The sequence below is a fragment of the Elephas maximus genome, chromosome 4 (genome assembly GCF_024166365.1).
Source record: "Elephas maximus indicus isolate mEleMax1 chromosome 4, mEleMax1 primary haplotype, whole genome shotgun sequence".
NCBI lineage: Eukaryota > Metazoa > Chordata > Mammalia > Proboscidea > Elephantidae > Elephas > Elephas maximus.
The window spans coordinates 180904026-180928544 of record NC_064822.1 but is presented as its reverse complement, the minus strand read 5'-3'; the positions used below and the strand labels follow the sequence as shown (position 1 = coordinate 180928544).

The 24519-nt window shown below is 54.4% G+C and overlaps 1 protein-coding gene across 2 annotated transcripts in view; it reads left to right on the top strand.

Annotated features, from left to right (window-relative positions):
* The window catches only part of TMPRSS6 (transmembrane serine protease 6), a 52615-nt gene extending 28096 nt beyond the window's left edge, over positions 1-24519 (top strand). For both annotated transcript variants that reach the window (XM_049884358.1, XM_049884359.1), the window contains 11 exons: positions 2688-2824; positions 4037-4149; positions 4284-4393; positions 15522-15667; positions 16041-16139; positions 17104-17217; positions 18289-18405; positions 19417-19585; positions 21061-21332; positions 23319-23455; positions 24361-24519. In XM_049884358.1, the coding sequence (XP_049740315.1) occupies positions 2688-2824; positions 4037-4149; positions 4284-4393; positions 15522-15667; positions 16041-16139; positions 17104-17217; positions 18289-18405; positions 19417-19585; positions 21061-21332; positions 23319-23455; positions 24361-24519 (1573 nt within the window). The remainder of the gene's footprint in view (positions 1-2687; positions 2825-4036; positions 4150-4283; positions 4394-15521; positions 15668-16040; positions 16140-17103; positions 17218-18288; positions 18406-19416; positions 19586-21060; positions 21333-23318; positions 23456-24360) is intronic.

The window sequence follows — 24519 nt, the reverse complement described above, 5'->3', positions numbered from 1 at the left end:
GGCCCCCTCTGCCAAGACCCTCACACACAGTAGACGCCCAGCAAATGCTGGCCCTTGTTATTATCACTGTATATAATCTAGGTGGGGCTCAGTCACAGATGACATTGAGGGCCAGGAGCAATGTGAGCTTTAATACAAGGTACGTGGGGAGCTACTGAAAGTTCTTGAGCAGAGGACTGGGGCTGTAGGATGTGGGATGTGGTGGTAGAGTGCAGAAGCGACCAGGGTCAGAAGGCAGGTGGTACAGGGAAGGGAGTGGAAATAGCTTCGAGACTCCAGGCGCCTGGTCACATCCCCACAGGATTTCAGGGTGGAGCGGTCACCTCCCTACAGGTCTGCGGAGGAGTGCTGAGCTTAAAATGTGCTGTGGGAGGTGGGGGAAGATACTCCAGGGTGGCAGGCCTCTGAGTCATAGACTGAGCACTTACTTAGTATCGGGCTCTAGGCTGGCACCTCCTCTGTCCTGCTTGGGATGGACGATCTGTGTGTTCAGATCAAGGCCAGTTCTTGAGGTCGATCTGGGTGAAGGCTCACGCCCCTGCTTCTTCCGCACAGCTTTGAGGCTCCACTTATTTGGCACCACTGTGGGTGATCTCAGTTTGGGCTGTGCGTGGGCTAGGTTCCTAGAGGGCTCTGGGAAGTGCAGAGAACACAGATACCATCAGATCTCCAGGCCCAGGAGGGCGGGGGCACTTACGGGCTTCCCCTGGGGCTTCTCCCAGTGGCCCCAGCCTGCTGCTGGGGAGGGGACCTGGCTGGCAGGTGTAGCTGAGCCCCTACTCACCTGGGACTGGGCCTGCTCCTCCCTGTCTCTGACCCTCAGAGAAGATCTAAAATGGCGAGGTCAGACAAGGTCAGTGTCCTCAAAACTGTATGCCAGAGCTGCTGATGGGAAGACTGAGAAGGTGGGACCCCTGTCCACCTTTAACCAGGTGGTTGGCTTCTATGTGTTCAGCATACGAGGGTCCTGGGAGAGACATTATTTGCAACGAGGGCTCTGCTGCTAATACAGTAAGATAAAACCCCAACAATGAAAGCTGAAACTCCATTTAAGGTGACCTCCAGGCCCCTCTTAGCCCTAAGAGCTTACTTCCCTCCTCCAGGAGGAGATGAGCGGAGAGGGTGTGGGTGTGTGGTCTTGGAGGGAGACACTGGGCCCAGGGCTTTGGGCACCTCAGCAGGAAAAACAAGCCAGCAGGGGTAAAACCAGGATGAAGGAAACAGGAACTGGGGTCCTGCCCGCAGCCATGGTGACGGGGGAGGAGGGATCAGGAAAGAGGTTGTCTCCCTCCCCGGGAAGAGCCGGGGCAGGAAGCTGGGAGAAATGCCCACCCTTGGACCCTTCAGCACCAGGACCAGCCAAGGAGACCCCTTGGAATTATTCACTTCACTCCTTTGCCAGGCTGTGGGGCTGTGAGGTGTACCCATGGGTGCTGGGTTTTAAGGTCCAGTGGCCACATCTAGTGGGCTTTTAGTAAATTGCTGTTGGATGTTGGCTTGCCCCCTCTAGGGAGACAGGGTCATGGGACTCCTGTGAATTGGTCTATCAGATAAGAAGGACTCCAGGAGTTCTGTCGGGGACAATGCGAAGTTTGATGGAGGGTGGTAAGAGGGTGAAGGGAAAGCCTGGGGCACCACCCTCTGAGGGGGCAGACCTAGGGTTACCACCCCCTCAGAGGGGCAGACGTAGGGGCACCACTCCCTGAGAGGACAGATCAAGGGGTATCACCCCCTCAGAAGGGCAGACCTAGGGACAGCACCCCCTGAGAGGGTAGACATAAGGGGACCACTCCTTGAGGGACAGACCTGGGAGTACCACCCCCTGAGATCAGCAGACCTGGGGGCACCTACATATGTGGGAGGGCACCAGACACTGTACCAGGCAGTGCTGAGCACACCCCTGTCTCTGCCATGGGTTGGCAGTGGGGCCTTGGCAAGTGCCCAAGCCTCAGTTTCCCTATCTGTAAACTAAACAAATTGACCTCAACAACCTGAAAAGTCTTTTCAAGGCTAACATTCTGGACGTGTAAAAGTCTGGAATCTGTTGTTAGGTGCTGTCAAGTCACTTCTGATTCATAGTGACTCTACGTACAACAGAATCAAACACTGCCTGGTCTTGCACCATCCACGGTCATCACTGCGTTTGAGCCCATTGTTGCAGCCACTGTGTCAGTCCATCTCATCAAGGGTCTTCCTTTTTGACTGATCCTCTGCTAGAATTCCAACAGGCCATTATTTTTCTGAGCACTAAGCTCTGGGTGGATTTCTGAGGCTCCCTGGCAGCACCCCAGGGTCACCAGACCTTTCTTCTGTCCCGGCCCAGGAAAAGGCCCCAGAGTCAGGGTGTGGTCAGCAAAGGGGGTGGTCCCTATACGTGCCAGTCTAGTCTACCTGTTGGGCACAGGCTCTGGGACCAGAGCCAGCTGTCATAGTCCAGTTGTGAGCTCCAGACATCTGGGTGACCTCTGGCCGTTCTCTACCTTTGGAGCTGGCCCGGCCCACAGAGGACACCCAGTCAGTCCCCTGGGGCTGAGAGAGGAGACCTGCCCAAAAAGCGGTCAAGAACTGGACCTAGACCCCAGATATAGCCTCCAGGGCCACCCTCCTTCACTCCACCCTGACTACTCAACCCTCCCCGACCATCCCACATCCCAGCACCCACCTGCCACCCTTTTCCATTCTTCCAGGGTCTACGGCTGCAGCCGTCAGGAGCCGGTGGTGGAGGTGCTGGCGTCGGGTGCCGTCATGGCTGTGGTCTGGAAGAAGGGCCTGCACAGCTACTACGACCCGTTCACGCTCTCCGTGCAGCCTGTGGCCTTCCAGGGTGAGGGGCTCAGAGGTCCTGGGGGAGGAGGAGAAAGCACCTGTGGGTGTGCCCTTTACATCTTTGCCCTTTGGGTGCAGAGGTGGGGGAAGGAGAAGATTCTGGAAGTCCCTCTGCTCGAGACCCCTGACTCCCTCTTCCCTCCTCTGTCTCTCATTTTCCCCATCTTCCCTTCACTCCCCAACCTCCCACCTCCCACTGCTCCTTCCTACTCAGTTTCCCCTCCCCCTCCTGGGCAGCTTCTCCTTGGTGTCAGCCCCCAAGGTCCCTGCAGGCCCTGCTGGGGTGCTTCTGCCATTCAGGGCTTCCTGAGGTTGAGGAAGGGCCAGAGCTGGCTCAGGGGAGCCTCTGACGTAGGCTCTGGGGGAGGTGGCCAGGGCAGCTGAGGAAACTCCTGCCCCGGGTCCCTTGTCCACTCACCGTGCGACCTCAGCCGAGTCGCTGTCTTCCTGAGCCTCATCTTTGGAAAGGAGAATGATTTCTCTCCTCTACCACCTTCCCCGACCTGTGAGCCTCCAACACTTGCAAATAGATTTGTTAAACTGTCCAGTGCAGTGCAACTAGTCTGCTAGCATTTTCTAAGCACTTGGTACCTACATGCCAGGCAGTTTGAGCATTGTCTGTCTGTCTAAGTCGCTCATGTACCCTAAGAGGTACGCACTACTGTCTCCATTTTACAGATGAGGAGACTGAGACCTAGAGAGTCAAGTGACTTGCTCAGGGTCCCATAGTCACACTCAACTACTATGCTTTACTGTCTAGTGGTGGTGGGAATGGTGACAGGGGTGGTGACAGAGGTGGTGGCAGGTGTGGTGGCAGGCGTGGTGGCAGGGGTGCTGGTGGGGGTGCTGATGGTGGTGGCAGGGCAGAAGTGGTGACGGGGTGGGGCAGGAATGGTGACTGGGTGGGGCAGGGATGGTGACGGGGTGGGGCCGGGGTGGTGATGGGGTAGTGGTAGAGGGGTGGTGATAAGGGTAGTGATGGGGTGCTGGAGGGGCTGCTGACAGTGATGGCAGGGAAGGGGAGGTGGTGGGGTGGCGGTAGGGCAGGGGTAGTGGCACGTGTGGTGGCAGGGGTGGTGGTGGCAGGGGTGATGACGTGGGTGGGAGAGAGATGATGGCGGGGGTGGGCAGGGATGGTGGCAGGGGTGGTGACGGGGGTGGTGGCAGGGCAGGGGTGCACCCTGTGTAACGGGCTCTTCTCCGGGCCCAGCCTGTGAGGTAAACCTGACGCTGGAGGGCCGGCTGGACCTGCAGGGCGTCCTCAGCACGCCGTACTTTCCCAGCTACTACTCACCCAGCACCCACTGCTCCTGGCACCTCACGGTGAGCCCCGTGCCCTTCCTGCCCACCTGCCCTCTGCCCATAGCACCCTGCAGGCTTCCAGTACCTCTGTTCTCCTGGGTAGTTGACCCACCAGCTGGCCACACCCCGCCCTGACGTGGGCGCCTCCTTCTCAGGTCCCTTCTCTGGACTACGGCTTGGCCCTCTGGTTTGATGCCTATGCACTGCGGAGGAAGAAATACGACCTACCATGTACTCAGGGCCAGTGGACGATCCAGGGCAGGAGGTACCCGCCCCTGTAGCCCCCTCCCTCTCCTCCTTCCTTGGGCCTCATCCCCTCTCCCACAGGCACTGCCCTTGGGAGTGCAAGCCCTGGACTTCCGAGGGGGCTCAGCAGAGAGGGCAGAGGGCAGGGCTGGCAACAGGCCTGCTGTCCCTGGCCCGACTCTGACCCTGTCCTGGCCCCTGCTTTGGCTCCAACACCTCTCCTGCTACCCCAAAGGCCTCCGACACACACTTGGTCATCAGACAACTCTGACCTTAATCCCAGTTAGGGAGAAACGGTTGCTTCCCTTGGGTACTGAAGCCACCATGTCTGACACTCAGAATCCTTGAATGAGATGTTGGTCAAATTGAAGGACTTATCATCCGCTTAACGTAGCTTTGCTTCTAAGCCCAAAAAGCAAAAATGGAGGCTCATCTTCTCTTTCCGGCTTCCCACAGTTGGCCAAGGTCAAGTGGCTTCATGGCTGAAAAGCTGCATAGCCACGGACCGGGCACCGTTTTCCCTGATCGAAATGCTTCCATAGGGGAACGGCCCCATACCACCCGTATCCCTCCAGGGCACCCACCCTGTCACCTGTTCCTGCCCTTTGCCCTCTGGTAACGAAGGCTCTGACAAAACATGAGATCCTCCGGGAGGTGGCCAGAGACTGGGGTCAGGCAAAGTGAAGCCCGTTCTAGGGTCAGCCGAGGCCGGGTCAGATCAGTAAGGTGAGGACCTGTAAATACCACTGGGTCCAGCAGCAGGAGGCCACAGAATATCCTGACAGCTTCAAAGGAGTGGGGTTGGCAGGGAGTTGAGGGAAGGGAGACAGTGTAGATATACTTTCGAGATGTTCGCCTGGGGAGAGGAGGAGAGCTACATGATTGTTGTTGTTGTGTGCCCTCAAGTTGATCCCGACTCATAACGACCCTATAAGACAGAGTAGAACTGCCCCATAGGGTTCCTAAGGTGTCTTCTCCTGTGGGGCCACTGGTGGGTTTGAACCATCTATCTTTGTTAGCAGCCGAGAGCTTAAACCATTGCACCACCAAGCCTGTTGCCACTGAGTCGATTCTGACTCCTAAAATGCAAAGGAGGGTGTGTATGTGTGTGTGTGTGTGTGTGTGTGTAGTTGTTGAAAACATACACAGCAAAACACACCAATTCAACAATTTCTACATGTATTATCCAACGACACTGATTGCATTCTTCAAGTTGTACCCAATTCTCACCTTCCTTTTCCAATTTGTTCCTCCTGTATTGACTTAAACACACTTCCCCCTAAGCATCCTATCTAGACTTTCCAGTTGCTGTTAACATTTGATCCCATACAGTAAGTTCTTTAAAAGAGCACAGTGCTCACGGCAGACATTCTTTACTAGTTAACCTAGACTGTTGTTTGGTTTAAAGAGGGCTTCAGGGGATATTTTTGGTCTATAGTTTCAGGGTTAAAGATTATCTCAGGACAGTAGTTTCAAGGCTTCACCCAGCCTCAATGGCTCCACGAAGTCTGAATCCCATGAGAACTGAAGATCTGTTCTGCATTTTACCCCCTTTTGGTCAGAGTTCTTCTTTAGAATTTTAGACGAAAATGTACGGTAATGGTAGCCAGGCACCAAAGGAGGTAGTTATTTGTGGAGGCAATCAACTATGCATTCCATTTCCTTCTTCTGTTCCTGGCTCTTCTTCTTCAAGGAAGGGGACATTTAACATGGGAGAGATTCCATGCGTAAACACTGTGTGGAAGCACCAGTAGAGGGGGACAAGGAAGGTTTAGGGACAGGGGTGATGATGGTTAGAGAGGAGGAGGGTCAAGGGGTGGAAGAGTGGTAGGCATGGGAGGGGAAGCCTGAGGAAGCCTCTGATGGCTCCATTGATGGGGGACAGGACAGATGTTTAGTGGGCAAGGAGGGATCTTGAAATAGCCAATGGCAACTGGGGAGACCTTTCCCCACCTGGGATCCAGGGGACAGAGGATTGTATCTGCTAAAGGGAAGATTCTATATCAACCATGGGCTGGACCACGGCACTCTCTCCCATCCCCGAGGCTCTGGGTGTCTAAGAGATTAGGCTTCTAATAGTCAAGATTCTTGATTTCTTGGCTTCACAGATTTTGAGTATCCAAGATTCCAGTATACCAAAATTGGAAGGTTCTAGGAATCTGGAATTCTTGGACTCTGGGGTTTGTGTCCAGAGTCCCTGGGTGGTGCAAAGAGTTAAGCGCTCGCCTGCTAACCAAAAGGTTGGAGGTTTGAGTCCACCCAGAGGCACCTCGAAAGAAAGTCCTGGCTATCTACTTCTGAAAAATCAGCCATTGAAAACCTTATGGAGCACAGTCTACTCTGATACATACGAGGTGCCATGAGTCAGAGCTGACTTGACGGCAGTTGGTACTTGTGGGGTTCATGTCCACACTCACAGCTTCTCGTCCTTTGCTTGTTGGTTGATCCTATTCAACAGGACTGGCCAGACAGAAAGGGGACAGGAATTGGTAATGCTTTCCGGGGTTTTTGCAATTTATTGGGAACTGTGCTTCAAAAGAAAAGGCAAACACTGATGGTGCGACTTCAGGCATTTGATGTTGATATGTGATTTCAGGCACCGTCTGGGGGGCTTCTAGAAGGCATCTTGTCCCACCTGTCTTAGCACTTGTGGGCACGGCTGCCTGACCCTTCACTGGTCTCCCTCGGTGCCCCCGGCTATCCGCCTGGGGCCTGGTTGTCTGAGGATGGTTGGGCTCAGCCCTCTGCGTCAGTAGCCCACAGAGTGACCCTGAGATTGTCCGATGATTCACAGATCTGCAACTGCTGATAACGCTTTTTCCTGCTACCCTCCCAACCCAGAGCTGAATCTGCTGTCTTGGGAGGGTCTAGGAAGCAGAGCAAGGCGCCGCTGGTTGGACTTCCGTTGCCCTCGCCCCCCACCTCCATTTGCCAGAGGTTCCACCCTGCACCAGGGCACTCAGCTCTTTGGCCAAACACCCCCTCGTGTAATGGCATCCTTCCCATGTCCCAGGGAAGGGCAGCACCACTTAGTGGGGCCAGGCAGAGCCCAGAGAGGTCCAGAGTCAGCGTCTCTCCCACTCCCCACCTGCCACGGTAGGGCTCGGGATGGTTCACAGCACACTCCCTATGGCTGGCCTCCCTCCCCTCCCCGATGTGACCAGGAGGGCTGGCTGGGCAATGGGGCTCTAGGGACATCATGAGCCTCCCTTGGGTGATGATGGAAGATGTTTGAATGTGGAACATGGATGTTTTTGTTGTTAGGTGCCTTTGAGTTAGTTCTGACTCACAGCGACCCTATGTACAACAAAAGAAAACACTGGCCGGTCCTGCACAATCTCACAATCCTTGTTATGCTTGAGCCCATTGTGGCAGCCACTGTGCCAATCCATCTCGTTGGGAGTCTTCCTCTTTTTCCATGACCCTCTACTTTACCAAGCATGATGTCCTTCTCCAGGGATTGATCTCTCCTGATAACATGTCCAAAGTATGGGAGATGTAGTCTCGCCATCCTTGCTTCTAAGGATTTGTTCGTTCTTTTGGCAGGCGGTCCATGGTATATTCAATATTCTTTGCCAAAGCCATAATTCAAAGGAGTCAATTCTTCTTCGGTCTTTCTCATTCATGGTCCAGCTTTCGCATGCATATGAGGTGATTGAAAACACCATGGCTTGGGTCAGGCACATCTTAGTCTTTAAGGTGACATCTTTGCTTTTTAACGCTTTAAGGAGGACTTTTGCAGCAGATTTGCCCAGGGATGAGAAGAGTCTAGTCAAAGGGGACAGTGCTGCAATGGTGGGACTTCAGGCACTGAGGGGTGGGCGGGAGCTCTTCCTAGTGCCTGTAGTGAGCTGTAGAGTGTCTGGTCATCGAGCCCAACCCTCACCCATTGTACAGGTAGGAAACTGAGTTCTAGAGAGTATGACTGACTTCAACTCTTGTTCTTGTCTTTGTGCCTTGAAATGGTGGACAGGGGCTTCAGGGTGCAGCCAGGCAGTGGATGGGATCAGGTGGGAGGAGCCTAACAGGACCGTGTGCCCATCCTTTCCCTCTCTCATCCCAAGCCTTCCCCTGACTCATCAGGGTGGAGGATGCGCGCAGAGAAGTCTGGCCACCTGGTTCCCACATGTGACTCTGGGCATGGCCCTTCCTCATCTGTAAAATAAGGGGGTTAGGCCACCTCAGGGACCCAACCTTTTATTATTTAGCAGAAAGATATTGTCTCCTAAGCGAATTGTATTCATTACTTCCTGATGAAATGCTGATCCAAACCAGTCTGGTGAGGTGGAAAGAGCTTAAGTGTGAAAGGCAAACAGAGCAAGTTTCAAGTTCTGCCTCCTGCACTCCCTGCCTGGGCAAGGACTTAACCTCTCCCAGCTCTGGGTAACTCATCTGAAAAATGGGCATGAAATAGACCCTTTGGCCTGGATTACTGGGAAGAAAGAATGGTGCCATGGATGGAGAACATGGCATAGTCGGGCCTGGGTAAAATGCAGCTCCCTATGGCATCAACACAGGTTCATAACTGGATCTCACTGTGCGCCGGGTGGGCACCGAGCTGAGGGTTTACAGGTGCCATCTTGTTCAGCCCCACTACCACCCACCGAGGAGGCAGGTGTTCTTAGTGCCTTCATAGACCAATGAGGAACCTGAAGCATGGAGGTGTTGGGTAATTTGCACAAGGCCACCCAGCTAGTAACTGGAGAAGAGGAGTTAAACCTGAGCAGTCCGATCCAGGTGTGTGTGTGTGTGTGTGTATACATGGGTGCACATATGTGTGCATCTATGTGCATGTGTGTGCACATGCGTGTGTGAGTGGTCACCCTCCTGTGGATTCTTCCTTAGAACCAAGTAGCCCATGCCAGCCATTAGCTCTCTCCAAGACATTCCAGGTCAATCCATTGGCCTCATGGTGGGAGAACTGATGGGTCCTGGGGCTCTCTCACCATTTCAAGAGCACCCTGGGAGTCCTACCTCTACCTTCTAGACCTTCATTAAGGGTCTGGGGTCCCCAGGTGGGGAACCGAGCCCCTTCCCCAGACTCCTGCCCAGGTCTGTGTGTGGAAGGGCAGGCGGAGGTTGACTGGTAAATGTTAAGCACTGGCAGACGGCTTCCTGGAGTTACCATCGGCTGTGATAACGATCGTCCCCTGTAGATGTTGGGAAATTCTTTGAACACGCATTTTTGGAAAATCTGCATGTGTGGGTGGTGTAGAGATGCCGGACGTCTGGGAAACCAAAAAACCAAACCCTTCGAGTTGATTCCAACTCACAGTAACCCTACGGGACAGAGTAGAACTGCCTCATAGGGTTTCCAAGGAGCGCTGGTAGATTTGAAAAGCTGACATTTTCAGTTAGCAGCTGAGCTCCTAACCACTGTGCAGCCAGGCTCTGGAGGTCTGGAAAAGGGCCTAGATGTCAGACACAGAATTCGTAAGGGAGGAGGGGCAGTCCTGGGCCCAGAATGGTCACTGACGGGGAGGAACAGAAAGCTGCCGAATTGGGACAAGAAAGGCAGGCCTGGGCTCCCTCCCGCATTGGGCATCCTCCTCTGAGCCCTTTCTGCCTTCCCTACCTTCCCTGCTTTCTTCTGAGCTTCTCTGTGCCAGCCCATGCCCGGCTGAGGCTTTGCGACCTCTGAGTGGCCCAGAGCCGGTGGAGGGCCTTGGCCTCGTGAGAACCAGCCGCCCGCCACCGGCTGCTGGGTTTCTCAGAAGCCACTCAGCTGGGCGTCATCGTGGCCAGCTTACAACTTGCCTTTCCCGGAACCGGTCTCCCCTCCCACCAGCTTCCTCTCCTCTGACATCACTTCTCTAGGCTCTGCCCCACTGTCTCCACATACCTTTTGGGCACAGGAAGTAACTGCTGGCCTGTGGGCTTGCTGGTGCCCCTGTGGCCTGGCCTGGCTGCGGGTGGCCCCTCTGCCTTCTGCCCTGGGGCAGCTGGCACTGCTGGGTGAGCGTCAGGCCTGGGGCTGGGCACAGGCGGTGTAGAAGGCAGAGCACCGCCACTGCTGTCCCCATGAGCTCATAGCCCCACCGTGTCAGCAGCCTGTTTTCAAAGAAGTCATCTTCTCATTTATTCCTTAAAACATCCTACGAGGGAGATATTATCACCCCCATTTTACAAATGTGGAAACTGAAGCTGGTTGAGGTTGAGCCATGTGCCCAGGGTCACGCGGCATCACAAAGCCAGGCCCCTGCGGCTCCATATGCAACTCTCTGGCTACCATGTCACACGCTGCTGTCCTCCTCTTTAGTGCCTGCCTCCTCTGACCTTCCTTCCCATTTGACCTGCCCTTAAGAAAGGGCAGAAAGCTTAGACAGGCCTATAAAACAAACAATAGCACACATGAGGAACGTGCTTCTTAGCTCAATCATGTATACGAAACCAAAAGGGTAACACCTGTCCAAAAGCAATGACAAGAAGGCAGGAAAGGACAGGAAAAATGGACAGATGAAAAGGGGGAACTCAGGGTGGGGAAGGGGAGAGTGTTGACACACTGCGTGGATTGCAACCAATGTCACAAAACAATGTGTATAAATTGCTGAATGAGAAACTAACTTGGTCTGTAACTTTCACCTAAAGCGCAATTTAAAAAGAAAAAGAAAGGGCAGAAGTCCCTGGGTGGCACCAGCAGCTTCTGCCCCACTGCTATCTGAAAGGTTGGTGGTTCGAACCCACCCAGTGGTGCAGCAGAAGAAAGGCCTGGCAATTTGCTTTTGTTTGGTTCTGGTTTTAGGAAAGGGCATGCATGTGTGCAAGTGTCAGTCTGTCCATCCATCCATCATCCATCCTTCCGTCTGTCCGTCTGTCCGTCCGTCCATCCATCCACCCACCCACCCACTCTTCCACCCACCCACCCATCCATCCACCCACCCACTCACCCACCCACCCACTCTTCCACCCACCCATCCATCCATCCATCCGTCTAGCCATTCATCCATCCGTCTATCCATCCATTCAGTCTTTCCCGACTTCCTCTCTGTGTGGGGTTGCTAATACGAAAGAAGGCTGACACTCTGCTCACCGTTGGGTGAGACAAAAAGGAAAAATCCCGAAGTCAAGAGGGGTGAGAGAGCAAGGCAGGCCACACAGTGCAAAAAGGCAGTTTCCTCCCTTGAGCGCTGCTGCAGCTGAGAAGAGAAGGTGGGCTTGTAGATCTCAGACCCCTGGTGTTTCCTGGGGGGCCAGGGTGGAGGCCCTTGGGGCTGGGGGAGTTGGAGAGCCAGAGGAGTCCTATCTCCCCCCCCCGAAGGTCCACCAGTGGGAACCAGAAACTCAGACTTGCAAAGGGGCCAGGCCAGTTTGCAGTTGGTTGCGTGCAGAGGGGCAGGGTGGTGGGGACCCAGCTAAGAGGGACGCGGCCCTGCCTAAGGTGAGCAGCCTCTGATTACCACCAACCGGTGTGGCCTGGGCTGCCGCTTTTTCAAGAGAAGCAAGAATCTGAATTATAATGTGAATTTAGGCTGGCGACTAAATAAAAAAAAAAAGATTATTTTTAAAAACACCGCCCAAATTAAACAGATCATCTCTGAGTTGGGTGAAGCCTGGGTCACTAGCTGGCAGCCACGGCCTTGCACGTGTGTGGCCCCTGCTAACTGAGAGGCCTGCTCCCCGGGGGTTCCCTCACTCCTGCCCCCACCCCTGCCTACAGCCCCCAGGCCTCCAGGGCAAGAGCCCAGGGTCAGCCAGGCTCCAGGTACCAGACTGAGCCTTGCCGGAGGGTCGCCGCCAGCCACGAGCTGATTCCAGAATTCTTTCCCAGGGGCCAATAGAAAGTCCACCTTGTTGGTGGGTGCTGGTGACTAAAGAGCCTAACAACGCAGCTCTCAGACACCTCTAGGCTGAAACACTCCGGTTTCCTCCAACTCTCTGTCCTCCTACACTCTCCCCACGACTCCTAGAGACAAAGCCCCAGCGGTCCCTGAATCCTAGTGTGCTCGGGGCTGCGCCTGGCTCCTTGTTTGCCATGCCCAGGGTTCCCCAGCCCCTAGCGCCCTGTCTGCTCCCTGGGGCCGTCCTCGGGAATGACAATCCACCATAACATTGGTTTATTACTTTTGTCATTGTTGTTTGCCGTTGAGTGGATTCCAACTCATTTCGACCCTGTAGGACAGAGTAGAACTGCCCCATAGGGTTTCCTAGGTTTTTTTTAATCTTTACAGAAGCAGACTGCCACATTTTTCTCCTGTGGAGCAGCTGGTGGGTTCGAAGCACTGACCTTTTGGTTAGCAGCCGAGCACTTAACCACTGCACCACCAGGGCTCCTTTTATTCTATTCAAAAGCAAGCAAACAATAACAACAGAACTCCTTGTATTTCCTTAGTTTAAAAGCGCAAGAGGCGCCAGGCTTGCTCAGGGGCGCCCTCTGGTGGTGCACCTCCCCCTCTGGTCCTGGCTGGGGCTGTGGAAGTCTGGGAGCAGGGCGAATAAACCACGCCAAATCACTGGCCGGCCCAGGGCGACCCCATGTGTTTCAGAATGCACTTGTGTTCCGTAGGGTTTTCAAGGCTGTGTTCTTTCAGCGGTAGATTGGCAGGCCTTTCGTCCAAGGTGCCTTTGGGTGGATTTGAACTGCCAACCTTTCAGCCAGTAGTCAGGGCCCTAACCATTTGTGCCACTCAGGGGCTCCCAGTGGCTATCAAAAGTTTTCATCTCAAGATGCCTTTACACTCTTAAAAATTATTGCTTGCCCTAAAGATCTATTGTTTATACAAGTTATATATGTTTACATTTAACATATTGGAAATGAACACTGAGAAAAAATTTTTTTTATTGTGCCTTTAAGTGAAAGTTTATAAATCAAGTCAGTCTCTCATACAAAAATTTATATACACCTCGCTGTATACTCCTAGGTGCTCTCCCCCTAATGAGACAGCACACTCCTTCGTTCCACCCTGTATTCCCCGTGTCCATTCAGCCAGCTTCTGTTCCCCTCTGCCTTCTCATCTCACCTCCAGACAGGAGCTGCCCACATAGTTTCATGTGTCTACTTGATCAAGAAGCTCACTCCACATCAGTATCATTTTCTATCCCTTAGTCCAGTCCAATCTGTGTCTGAAGAGTTGGCTTTGGGAATGGTTCCTGTCTTGGGCTAACAGAAGGTATGGGGACCCTGACCTTCGGGGCCCTTCTAGTCTCAGTCAGACCATTAAGTCTGGTCTTATGAGGATTTGAGGTCTGCCTCCCTCTGCTCTCCTACTCCATGAGGGATTCTCTGTTGTGTTCCCTGTCAGGGCAGTCATTGGTTGTAGCCAGGATCCATCTAGTTCTTCTGGTCTCAGGCTGATGTAGTCTCTGATTTATGTGGCCCTTTCTGTCTCTTGGGCTCATATTTACCTTGTGTCTTTGGTGTTCTTCATGCTCCTTTGCGCAAGGTGGGTTGAGACCAATGGATGCATCTTAGATGGCCGCTTGCTAGCGTTTGAAGACCCCAGACGCCACTCTCCAAAGTGGGATGCAGAATGTTTTCTTAATAGATTTTATTATGCCAGTTGACTTAGATGTCCCCTGAGACCATGGTCCCCAGACCCCTGCCCCTGCTACTCTGACCTTCAAAGCATTCAGTTTATTCAGGAAACTTTGCTTTTGGTTTAGTCCCGTTGTGCTGACTTCTCCTGAATTGCGTGCTGTCTTTCCCTTCACCTGAAGTAGTTCTTATCTACTGTTTAATTAGTGAATACCCCTCTCCCTCCCTCCCTCCCTCCCTCCCTCCCCACTCTCGTAACCATCAGAGAATATTTTCTTCTGTGTTTAAACTATTTCTTGAGTTCTTATAATAGTGGTCTCATACAATATTTGTCCTTTTGCAACTGACTAATTTCACTCAGCATTACGCCTTCCAGGTTCCTCCATGTTATGAAATGTTTCACAGACTCCTCACTGTTCTTTATCGATGCGTAGTATTCCATTGTGTGAATATACCATAATTTATTTATCCATTCATCCGTTGATGGCACCTTGGTTGCTTCCATCTTTTTGCTATTGTAAACAGTGCTGCAATGAACATGGGTGTGCATATATCTGTTCGTGTAAAGGCTCTTATTCCTCTAGGATATATTCCGAGGAGTGGGATTGCTGGATAGTATGGTAGTTCTATTTCTAGCTTTTTAAGGAAGCGCCAAATCGATTTCCAAAGTGGCTGTACCATTTTACATGCCCATCAACAATGTATAAGAGTTCCAGTCTTCCTACAACCTCGAAAACTGAGAAAATTTAAAAATATTTATTTTAAATAACAATAATAAACCCATTAATTTTCACACAAATAACGTATTTATGAAAAAAATTATATGTTCCCAATCTAAAAACACGGAGAATATCATGTTTTACATTTTTCCAGACGTTTTTACTGTGTAGCTTACTAGACCACAACTGGGTCCTCACGTCTGCTCCTGCATTCAAACATGATATCACACGGCACGCGGCCTTTGGAAACTTGTGAGAGAGTAAGCGTGAAAGGCAAATGACATCTGTGTATTAATATGAAAAGAGTTTTGACTTTGGACGCCATGGGTGGTGGTGGTCCCACCCCAGTGTGGCTGCACATGGAGGCCACACATATCTTCTCCGAGTGTGGCCACAGCCCGTCAGCACTACAGTACCGGTCCCGGGGGAGGGGCCAGCCTTTCCCTCATGCCCGAGGGTCACAGGGAGACCACCAGGGCTGTGGAGGTGTCTCCATAGGAGGGACAGCACCTGAATGGGGGTCAGCCGTCCCCCACCCCACACGGAGCACAGTAAACCACCTCTTCCCAGAGGGTGGGCCCGTCAAGAAAGGACTTTTGCCTCTGCTGACACAGTGAAGCACTTGTCAAATGCAATAAAAAAAAAAAAATAGTTCTCCTTATTTTCAAAAGGAGGAGAGTGGGGTTCAGAGAAGGACCCTGACTTGCCAGAAATCTGAGAATAGAATCCAGATGTTGGATTTTATCCTGTGGGCACTGGGGAGCCATTGAAGGCTTTAAAGCAGGGGAGGGATGTAGCCAGGGCATTTTCTAGAAAGATGACTCTGGGAGTGAGTATCACCAAGGAAGAAACCATGCTGTCTTGGACCAAGAGAGGAGAGGTGGGGTGGGGGGTACAGCTCCCCTTCTCTCTGCTGTGGCCTATGTGGCCCTGAGTCCACCTCTGGTCACCCCCAGGCTGTGTGGCCTGCGCACCCTGCAGCCCTACGCTGAGAGAATCCCTGTGGTGGCTACTGCCGGCATCACCATCAACTTCACCTCCCAGACCTCCCTCACGGGGCCAGGCGTGCAGGTGCACTACAGCTTGTACAACCAGTCAGACCGTGAGTGTGGACAGACCCGGAGCACAGCGGGCACCCCCAAAACCCCGCAGCCCTTTCCCCGCCTTGTCGCCATCCCCGGGACCTCTGAGTGGGTTGTGGGCAGCTGCTTTTCAGGCTGAACAAAGGAGTGTGTGTGTGCCCACGTATGTGCGCATACTCACACAGTTATGCGTGTGCCCGTGGGGCCACGTGTGTTCACCTGGTGTACACACCCATACGTGCCCACGTGTGTGTTGTGTGCATGTCTTGACCTTGCACACATGCGCTCATAGTGGGTGTCTGGGGTAGGTGTCTATGCACGTGTGAGCACACAGGTCCACGCGTGGCTTCATGGCACCCTCTCTGTCCCCATGGTCTCCCTGTGGCCTCCCAGCCTGCCCTGGAGAGTTCCTCTGCTCTGTGAATGGACTCTGTGTCCCCGCCTGTGACGGGATCAAGGACTGCCCCAATGGCCTGGATGAGAGAAATTGTGGTGAGCAGCCCCCGCCCACCCCTCCGGATGCTTGCCTTCCCTGCGCTGAGCTGAGCCTGCCATTGGGGCAGCCCCACCCTTTTGAGTAGAGACCCCCACCCAGTTCCGTTATAAGCACCCAGGCGGGGGGTTCTCTCTGGTGCCAAGATGGTAAGATGGAAGCAGAGTGGTAAAGCGCCCTCCCCAGGGCCACCCAGTGGCGCAGTGGTGGGTCAAGCTGGGACACAGGTCTCCTGACTCCTGGCTCCCAGCTCCTCCCTCTCCACCCCACGCCCAGGCAGCCTTCCAAGAAGGAACAAAGAGGGTGGAGGTAGGACGCGGAGGGGGAGGCCGTTACACAGCAGCAGGCAGGCAGGTCCAGGGCGGCCCAGGAGGGAAGACTTGCTCTCCCCCACTTCAGCGGGGCTCTCACCCCTCCACTCCAAGGGTTCAAAATGGAGCTGCCAATTCCTACTGGAGCTGTCTTCCCCACCAGCCAGCCTGGGAGAAGGGCTCAGGGCTCAGAGTCCTGGTCCCCTAAGTCAGAACTGTCTCAGAGCAGTACCTCTCCCTCTCTGAGTCCTGGCTTCTGGCCCCTGAGTTACCACGCAGGCTGCCCATCCCCGTCTGATCTCCCCACACTCCCCTTTCAAAGTTTTAAATATGACGGGAAAGAAGCAGAAGGGCAGGGTGGTGTCACCCCTCTGGGAAGAGCCTATCTTGGTGCTGGGGAAGGGGCCTTATGTTTAGAACCAGAACATCCGGCTTCAAGTTCAGGCTCAGTCGAGGTACCTTGGACAAGTCACTTCATGTGTTTCCATTTGTGAAATGGGGTCTCTCACATGTTGCTGTCAAGTCCAGGTGCAAGGTAGCTGAGTGGGATCTGTGGGCCATAAAGTGCTACACAATACCCATTCCCCAGGCATCTGGGAATCTCAGCGGGGTTCTCTGACTTCCTCCCCGCCCCTTCTCTTTGTCCCCGCAGTTTGCAGAGCCACATTCCAGTGCCAAGAGGACAGCACGTGCATCTCACTGTCCAGGGTCTGTGACCGGCAGCCTGACTGTCTCAACGGGAGTGACGAGGAGCAGTGCCAGGAAGGTAGAGTGGCATACGGCCAGGTATCCAGAGGGAAACCAAAGGATACACCTCAGCCAGACAACCTGGCCCCTTCCCATGCTTTTTTGGCAAAGGTTTCTGCCCTTGCCAAACATCCACCAACCCACCTATATGTACATGTGCATGCTAGTTCATCTGTCTGTCCGTCCATTCATCATCTGGTCTCCCCAGTCACCTTGTCTGTCCATTGATTCACACATCCATTCATCCACCATTTGCCTTTTAATCCACCCATTTATTGGTCTGCCCTGTTACCTGTGTTTTCATTGTTCTATCCACATATCCATCCGTCTGTCCGTCCATCCGTCCATCCATCCATCCATCCAAGTGACCAACCAAACAACACAAAATATCCAGAGGTAGGCAAGGCAGGGTAAGGGAGTGGGCAGAGGCGAGGTCCCTGCCCTCCAAGGTTTTATCTGTCAGTAGAAAGACATGACGGTTGACTCTCTCTGACCCAAAACCTGTGGACACCGTGTTCAGTGGCATGGAAGATTAAAACAAACAAACAAACAAAAAACCGAACCCAGGGCCGTTGAGTCAATTCCGACTCATAGAGACCCTATAGGACAGAGTAGAACTGCCCCATAGAGTTTCCAAGGAGCACCTGGTGGATTTGAACTGCTGACCCCTTGGTTAGCAGCTGTAGCACTTAACCACTACAGCTGGGTGGTGGGGGAAGGCGGGGAAGGTTCCCTAGAGGAGGCAGGCTTTGAACTGGACCTTGAAGAGGTAAAATGTAAATAGGCAAGAGGAAAGGCGACTAGACAAAGATCTGGTGGCGGAGCACGGCCTGAGCGGGGATGCACAGCTCTACTCTTGAGCACCCAAGACAGTGAAGGCACAGCCTGCCTTTAGGCACCACACCTGAGGAGGAGGCATGGCCCTAGGGCAGGAGCCCCAGCCTGAGGGCAGACACAGCCTGCCTTGAAGAGTCTTTAAAGAGACCCCTTCCCAGTCACTGCCTGGCCTCTTCCGGACCACCTTCTCAGGCCTGATTTTGGAAGGCTTCCTCTGGGCTCAGGGACTGCCCCTCTGTGCCCTCTGCCCCAGGAGTGCCTTGTGGGACATTCACCTTCCGATGTGAGGACCGCAGCTGTGTGAAGAAACCCAACCCCCAGTGTGATGGGCAGCCTGACTGCAGGGACGGCTCGGACGAGCAGAGCTGTGGTGAACCTGCCACGCCAGCCCCTCCACTTGGCCCAGCTATCCTTCCACCTGCCACCCCAGCTCTTCCACCCCACCACCCAGCTGTCCCTCCACCTGCCTGCTGGCCCTGCCACTAGGCCCAGCTGCCCCTCCTACTGCCACCCCAGCCCCTCCACCCTGCCCAGCTGCCCTTCTACCTGCCCACCAGCCCCTCTACCTAATCCAGCTGCCCCTCCACCTGCCACTCCAGCCCCTCCACCTCACCGAGCTGCCCCTCCACTTGCCCACCAGCCCCTCCACCCCACCCAGCTGTCCCTCCACCTGCCACCCAGGCCCCTCCATCCCACCCAGCTGCGCCTCCACCTGCCACCCCAGCCCCACCGCCAGGCCCAGATACCCCTCCATCTGCTACCCAGGCCCCTCCAACCCACCCAGCTGCCTCTCCACTTGCCCACCAGCCCCTCCATCCCACCCAGCTGCACCTTCACCTGCCACCCCAGCCCCACCACCAGGCCCAGATACCCCTCCACCTGCTACCCAGGCCCCTCCACCCCACCCAGCTGCCTCTCCACTTGCCCACCAGCCCCTCCACCCCACCCTCCTGTCCCTCCACCTGCCACCCAGGCCCCTCCACCCCACCCAGCTGCCCCTCCACTTGCCCACCAGCCCCTCCACCCCACCCAGCTGCCCCTCCACCTGCCACCCCAGCCCCACCACCAGGCCTGGCTGCCCCAGGGCAAGGAGCAGGACAGGGGTCCCCTTCCACCTGCAGGGAGGGAGGGAGGTGCCCACATTGGGAAGCTGGAGAGGGGAAATCTCATCATTTGTCTGTCTGTCTCTCCATCCTGCCTCTCTGGCCCTTCCTTTTGGTCCTATTGCTCTGTCTCCGTCTTTATTCTTTCTGTTTCTCTCCATCTTTCCTTTGCTTTTTCTCTCTCCCTTCCCTTTTTCTATCTTTCTCTATCTCTGTTTCTCACTGGCCTCTCTCCCTCCCCTTTTTCTCTGTCCCTCATTGTCCCCCTCTCCAATCAGACTGTGGCCTCCAGGGTCCCTCCAGTCGCATCGTGGGTGGGGCCATGTCCTCGGAGGGTGAGTGGCCATGGCAGGCCAGCCTACAGGTTCGGGGCCGACACATCTGCGGGGGGGCCCTCATCGCCGACCGCTGGGTGATAACGGCTGCCCACTGCTTCCAGGAGGACAGGTGAGGGCTGGTGTGGCACCTTGGGCTATGGGTAGAAAAGGCCATGGCAGGGATTCCTGGCATGCCCAGTGTCTGAGCACTGAGCAGACAGAGGGTGGGTGGTGTAAGCCTGGATGGCTGTTGGGACACTTGGGGGTCTTGTCCTGTCTCCACCACGAACCCAATCTGTGCCCCTGGGAAGTCTGCTCAGCCTCCCCGTGCTCTGCTTTTTGGTATCTTTCTTCAGGCTGGGTCCGTAATTCCTTTACTCATTCATCCATTCAGCAATATGTGTTGTGCTAGATGCTGGGAATACAGTAGGGAAAAAAACGGACAAAAATTCCTGCCCAACCTGTGTTATGGGCCACACCATCCCCCTGGCCCCCAGGTGTGACTGGGGCTGTGCCAGATGGTAGGCAGGGCTGGGAAGCCCTGAAGGACATCTCATCCTGTCCCTTGGCCATCTTCCCCATCTGCACACCGGGCTGACATCGCCCCCTCTCACTTCAGCCAGATCTCTGGGCCCCAGACCCTCCCACAGCATGGCCAGCCCCGGACTCTTCCTCTCCCCAGCTCCTCCTCCGTCCTGGGTCCTGGTAGAGGACGTGGCCTCCCCAGCCCAAGACACAGGAGACCTTCTCTTCTCCCCTTACACCCAGAGGCAGGCAGCACTTCCTCTCCATGCCCCGGCTAACCCTCAGCTGCTGTCTGCTCCTTGCTGCCACCATCACCCGGATCACTCTGGTAGCCCAGAGTCTCCTCCCTTTTGCATCTTCTGCCCGGGTGCCATCTAACCACGCGCTCTGTACCTCCACCCCTAGCTCCCCACTGCCCTTGTGGGAAAGACATACCCAAATGCCAACCAGGCATCCAGGTCCGCGAGTTCAGAATGCGCTGTGTCCACAAAGTGTTCAAGAAAAAAGAGAGACAACCCTGTTGAGTCTTGGCACCATGCTGGTTCTCTACATGTTGTTGTTGGGTGCTGTTGAGTCCGTTCTGATTCATAGTACCCTATATGGCAAAGTAGAACTGCCCCATAGGGTTTTCTAGGCTGTAATCTTTACAGGGGCAGATTGCCAGGTCTTTTCTTCCACCAATCGGCTGGTGGGTTCCAACAGCTCATCTTTCGGTTAGCAGCCAAGTGCTTAACCACTGTGCCACCAGGGCTCCTTAGTTCTTTACATACATGGTCTTACTGAATTCTCCCAGGAACATATGAGTAGAAACTGCTAGTTCCATTTAACAGAGAAGGAGACTGAGGCTGAGAGAGGCACACACCTACCCAGGGAGAGGTGAAGCTGGGGTTGGACCCCAGGTGGGCTGACTCGGACACCCCCTCTGATCATGGCACCACCAATTAGGGAAAGGGCTCCCCAGCCAAGGAAGAGGTGGGTGTGGAGTAGGGGGGATGATGTCCCAGGAAGGGAATGTGGCTATCACAAAGGCCCCACACAGGAGAGACAACCTCTGAGCGAAGGCCCCCCTCCCGCTCCCAGCATGGCCTCACCCACACTATGGACCGTGTACCTGGGCAAGGTGTGGCAGAGCTCGCGCTGGCCCGGGGAGGTGTCGTTCAAAGTCAGCCGCCTGCTCCTGCACCCCTACCACGAGGAGGACAGCCATGACTACGATGTGGCGCTGCTGCAGCTCGACCACCCAGTGGTGCGCTCAGCTGCCGTGCACCCCGTCTGCCTGCCGGCGCGCTCCCATTTCTTCGAGCCCGGCCTACACTGCTGGATCACAGGCTGGGGCGCCCTGCGCGAGGGAGGTGAGTGGGGGTGCGGGGAGGCAGAGTGGGCGCTCCGCGTGCGACCTCCTGCGCTGTAGGGGACGGGGCTTGGTCCCAGGACTCCACCTCGAGGTACTCTGGTCCTGGGATTAAATCCGGTTGGGTTTTACGGGAGAAATCACCCGTTTAATTTGGCCGGTGGACCCCGTGTCCTCCTGGCCTTCCCTTCTTTCTGGAAGGGCAATTTAAGGAGAACCAAGGTCATGGAAAGTCATCTTGGAAGATGTGTGTGGGGTGAAGGGGTGGGCCAGGGACACCACAGTGCACCCCCAGCTCCGGCCCTCCCTTCTGCTCCTTGGACATTTGAAGTGGAGTGGGTGTCTTAATTACTAGCATTTTCTACATCAACGTTGGATTTTAGGGGAACATGATTTTATTTAACCCACCCAATAGCCCTGGGGATGGGTATTACAGCCCCATTTTTTTTTAAATAATTTTTATTGTGCTTTAAGTGAAAGTTTACAAATCAAGTCAGTCTGTCACATATACACCTTACTACATACTCCCATTTACTCTCCCCCTAATGAGTCAGCCTGCTCCCTCCTTCCAGTCTCTCCTTTCATTACAGCCCCATTTTATGGGTGTAGAAAGTGAGCCTCAGAGACATTTAGTGGTTGCTTAAAGTCACACAGCTAGATTGGACTGGAACAGAGACTGGAACCCAGGACTGCCTGGCTCCACAGCACCTGCTTTTCCTGTTACTGCCTCCCTGAAACTGGGGCTTTCTCCTCTTCCTGCCTAAAGTGACCAGAGCTGCTGTCACTAGAAGGCACCTCTCAGTTCCTGTGAAGCAAAGGCCATGTCCCCTCGAACCTTAGTAGTGGTGGCTTAAAAAATATGTACGTGATTTGCAATTTGGTAGCAGACCGGAAGGTACCCACACCCAGACCGGAAGGTAGAGATATTTTAAAGATGGGGAAACTGAGGCTCAGAGATGGAAAGTGACTTGTCTGTATGGATGACACAGTAGTAGCAAAACAGGGATTGGTTCATTCAATCATTCATTCATTCATCCATTCAACCACACATTTAATGAGCACCTACTATAAGCCAGGCATCAAGTTAGGCAGAAGGGATATAAAGATGAAAAACGGCAATATTCTTGGGGGAGACAGACAGTGGTTAAGAGTTGAGATGGACGTGGAGGTACAGGGGGCAGTGGCAGCTCAGAGGAGGCTCCCACCCAGGTGGGGTCAGGGAGAGCTTCCTGGAGGAGGGGGTGTCTAGGCTGAAGCTTGGAAGAAGTCACCATTGACTGGCCAGGCAAGGGGGAAGGGTGTTCCTGGTAAAGGCACAGGTGCCTAGACAGAGACCTGGGAACAGCCAGCACCATCAGGGCCTGCCAGAGGGGATCTGGGGTTGGGGCAGGTCTAACCGGGTGAGGGTCAGAGGGAAGGAGAGGCAGGCAGGACCTTGCAGGTCTCTGGAAGAAGCTTGAGCCAGGGCTCTCCTCCCCACCCGCACCTTAGAAGTGCACTGTAGAAGCACCTGCGGAGCTATGAGACAAGCACTGGTGCCTGGGCCCATCCCACATGAATTAGACCAAACCTCTGGCAGTGGGACCCGATGCCCGAGTACATTAAAGCCTCCAAAGAGAAGCACTGGGCTGGAGGGTGGGGAGACGCTAAAGAGTTTTAATGGGAGAGTGAAGGGGTCAGATGTATGTCTGGAAAGATCCCCCAGGGGTAACGGAGTAGAGGAGGGCTGCCAGGAGCCAAGATGCACTTAAAGAGGCGGAAGGAGGGGAGGAGAACTTGGAGGAAGAGGCTGGTCTAAGTCCGCTTTGGTTTGGGGCTCTCTCAGCATTAGCCGTGCAGAGCAGGAGCTGGAACAAGGGGTGGGCAGAGCAGGGGAGATGAAGGGGGACCCCTGAGATGCAGGAAGAAGAGGGGAAGGAAGCATGGAGGGGTGCTCCCAGGCACCTCCTCTCTCCTCTGACCTCTACCCCCTGACCCCACCGGGCAGGCCCCACTAGCAATGCTCTGCAGAAGGTGGATGTGCAGCTGATCCCACAGGACCTGTGCAGTGAGGCCTACCGCTACCAGGTGACACCACGCATGCTGTGTGCCGGCTACCGCAAGGGCAGGAAGGATTCCTGCCAGGTGACTCCGCAGGGGGTGGTCGGGAGCTTAATGGGTGACACATCACCCAGGGCCTGGCCCTTTGCTCATATCAGCCCAATGAATCCTCACAGCCTCCCAGGAAGGTGGGGATGGGTGTCACCACTTTACAAATAAGGGAACTGAGGCTCAGACTGGTTGAGGGACTTGCCTGAGGCTGCTGAGCTACAAATCAGGAGAGACCCTGTGACGGGCAGTCCTTAGGCTCAGACCCAGCTCTGTACCTTGCTCACCGAGAGGCACCTGCCCAAAGCCACAGGCTACGGAAGACTCCAGGAGGAGGGGAGGGGTGTCACCGATGCTACAGAGGTACTGGAATACACAGCCATGGTTCCAGGAGAGTAACCATCAAGCCAGGACCTGCTGGGGACCAGCAGGGATGGGGTCTCAGTCAGGACTTGCCAGACAAACACAATCTATCTAGAAACAGAATCAATACATATGAGCAGCTGGGTACTTTTAGGAATTGTCTCAGGACACTGTAGGGGCTGGCAAGCCTGAAATTGATAGGGCAGGCCAGCAGGCTGGAAACTCAGGCAAGATTTCTGTTACAAATCTTGAGGCACAATTCCTCTTTCTTCAGCACACCTCAGTTTTTGTTCTCAAGGCCTTTAACTGATTGGATGAGGCTCACCCATATTATTGCAGGTAATCTGCTTTATTTAAAATCAACTGACGATAAATGTTACATCTACAAAACACCATCAGAGCAATATCCAGACTAGTGTTTGACCAAACAACTGGCACTGCAGCCCAGCCAAGATAGCACGTGAAATTAACCATACCAGATGGTTTGGGCTTCTCTAAGGGGGCATGTCCTATCAGGACTGGAGCCCCTGTGGCCCCAGTGGGGACCCTGACACAGCTGCCTCTTTTCTCCTGTTCAGGGTGACTCGGGTGGCCCCCTGGTGTGCAAGGAGCCCAGCGGCCGGTGGTTCCTGGCAGGGCTGGTCAGCTGGGGCTTGGGCTGTGGCCGGCCCAACTACTTCGGCGTCTACACCCGCATTACAGGTGTGATTGGCTGGATCCAGCAGGTGCTGACCTGA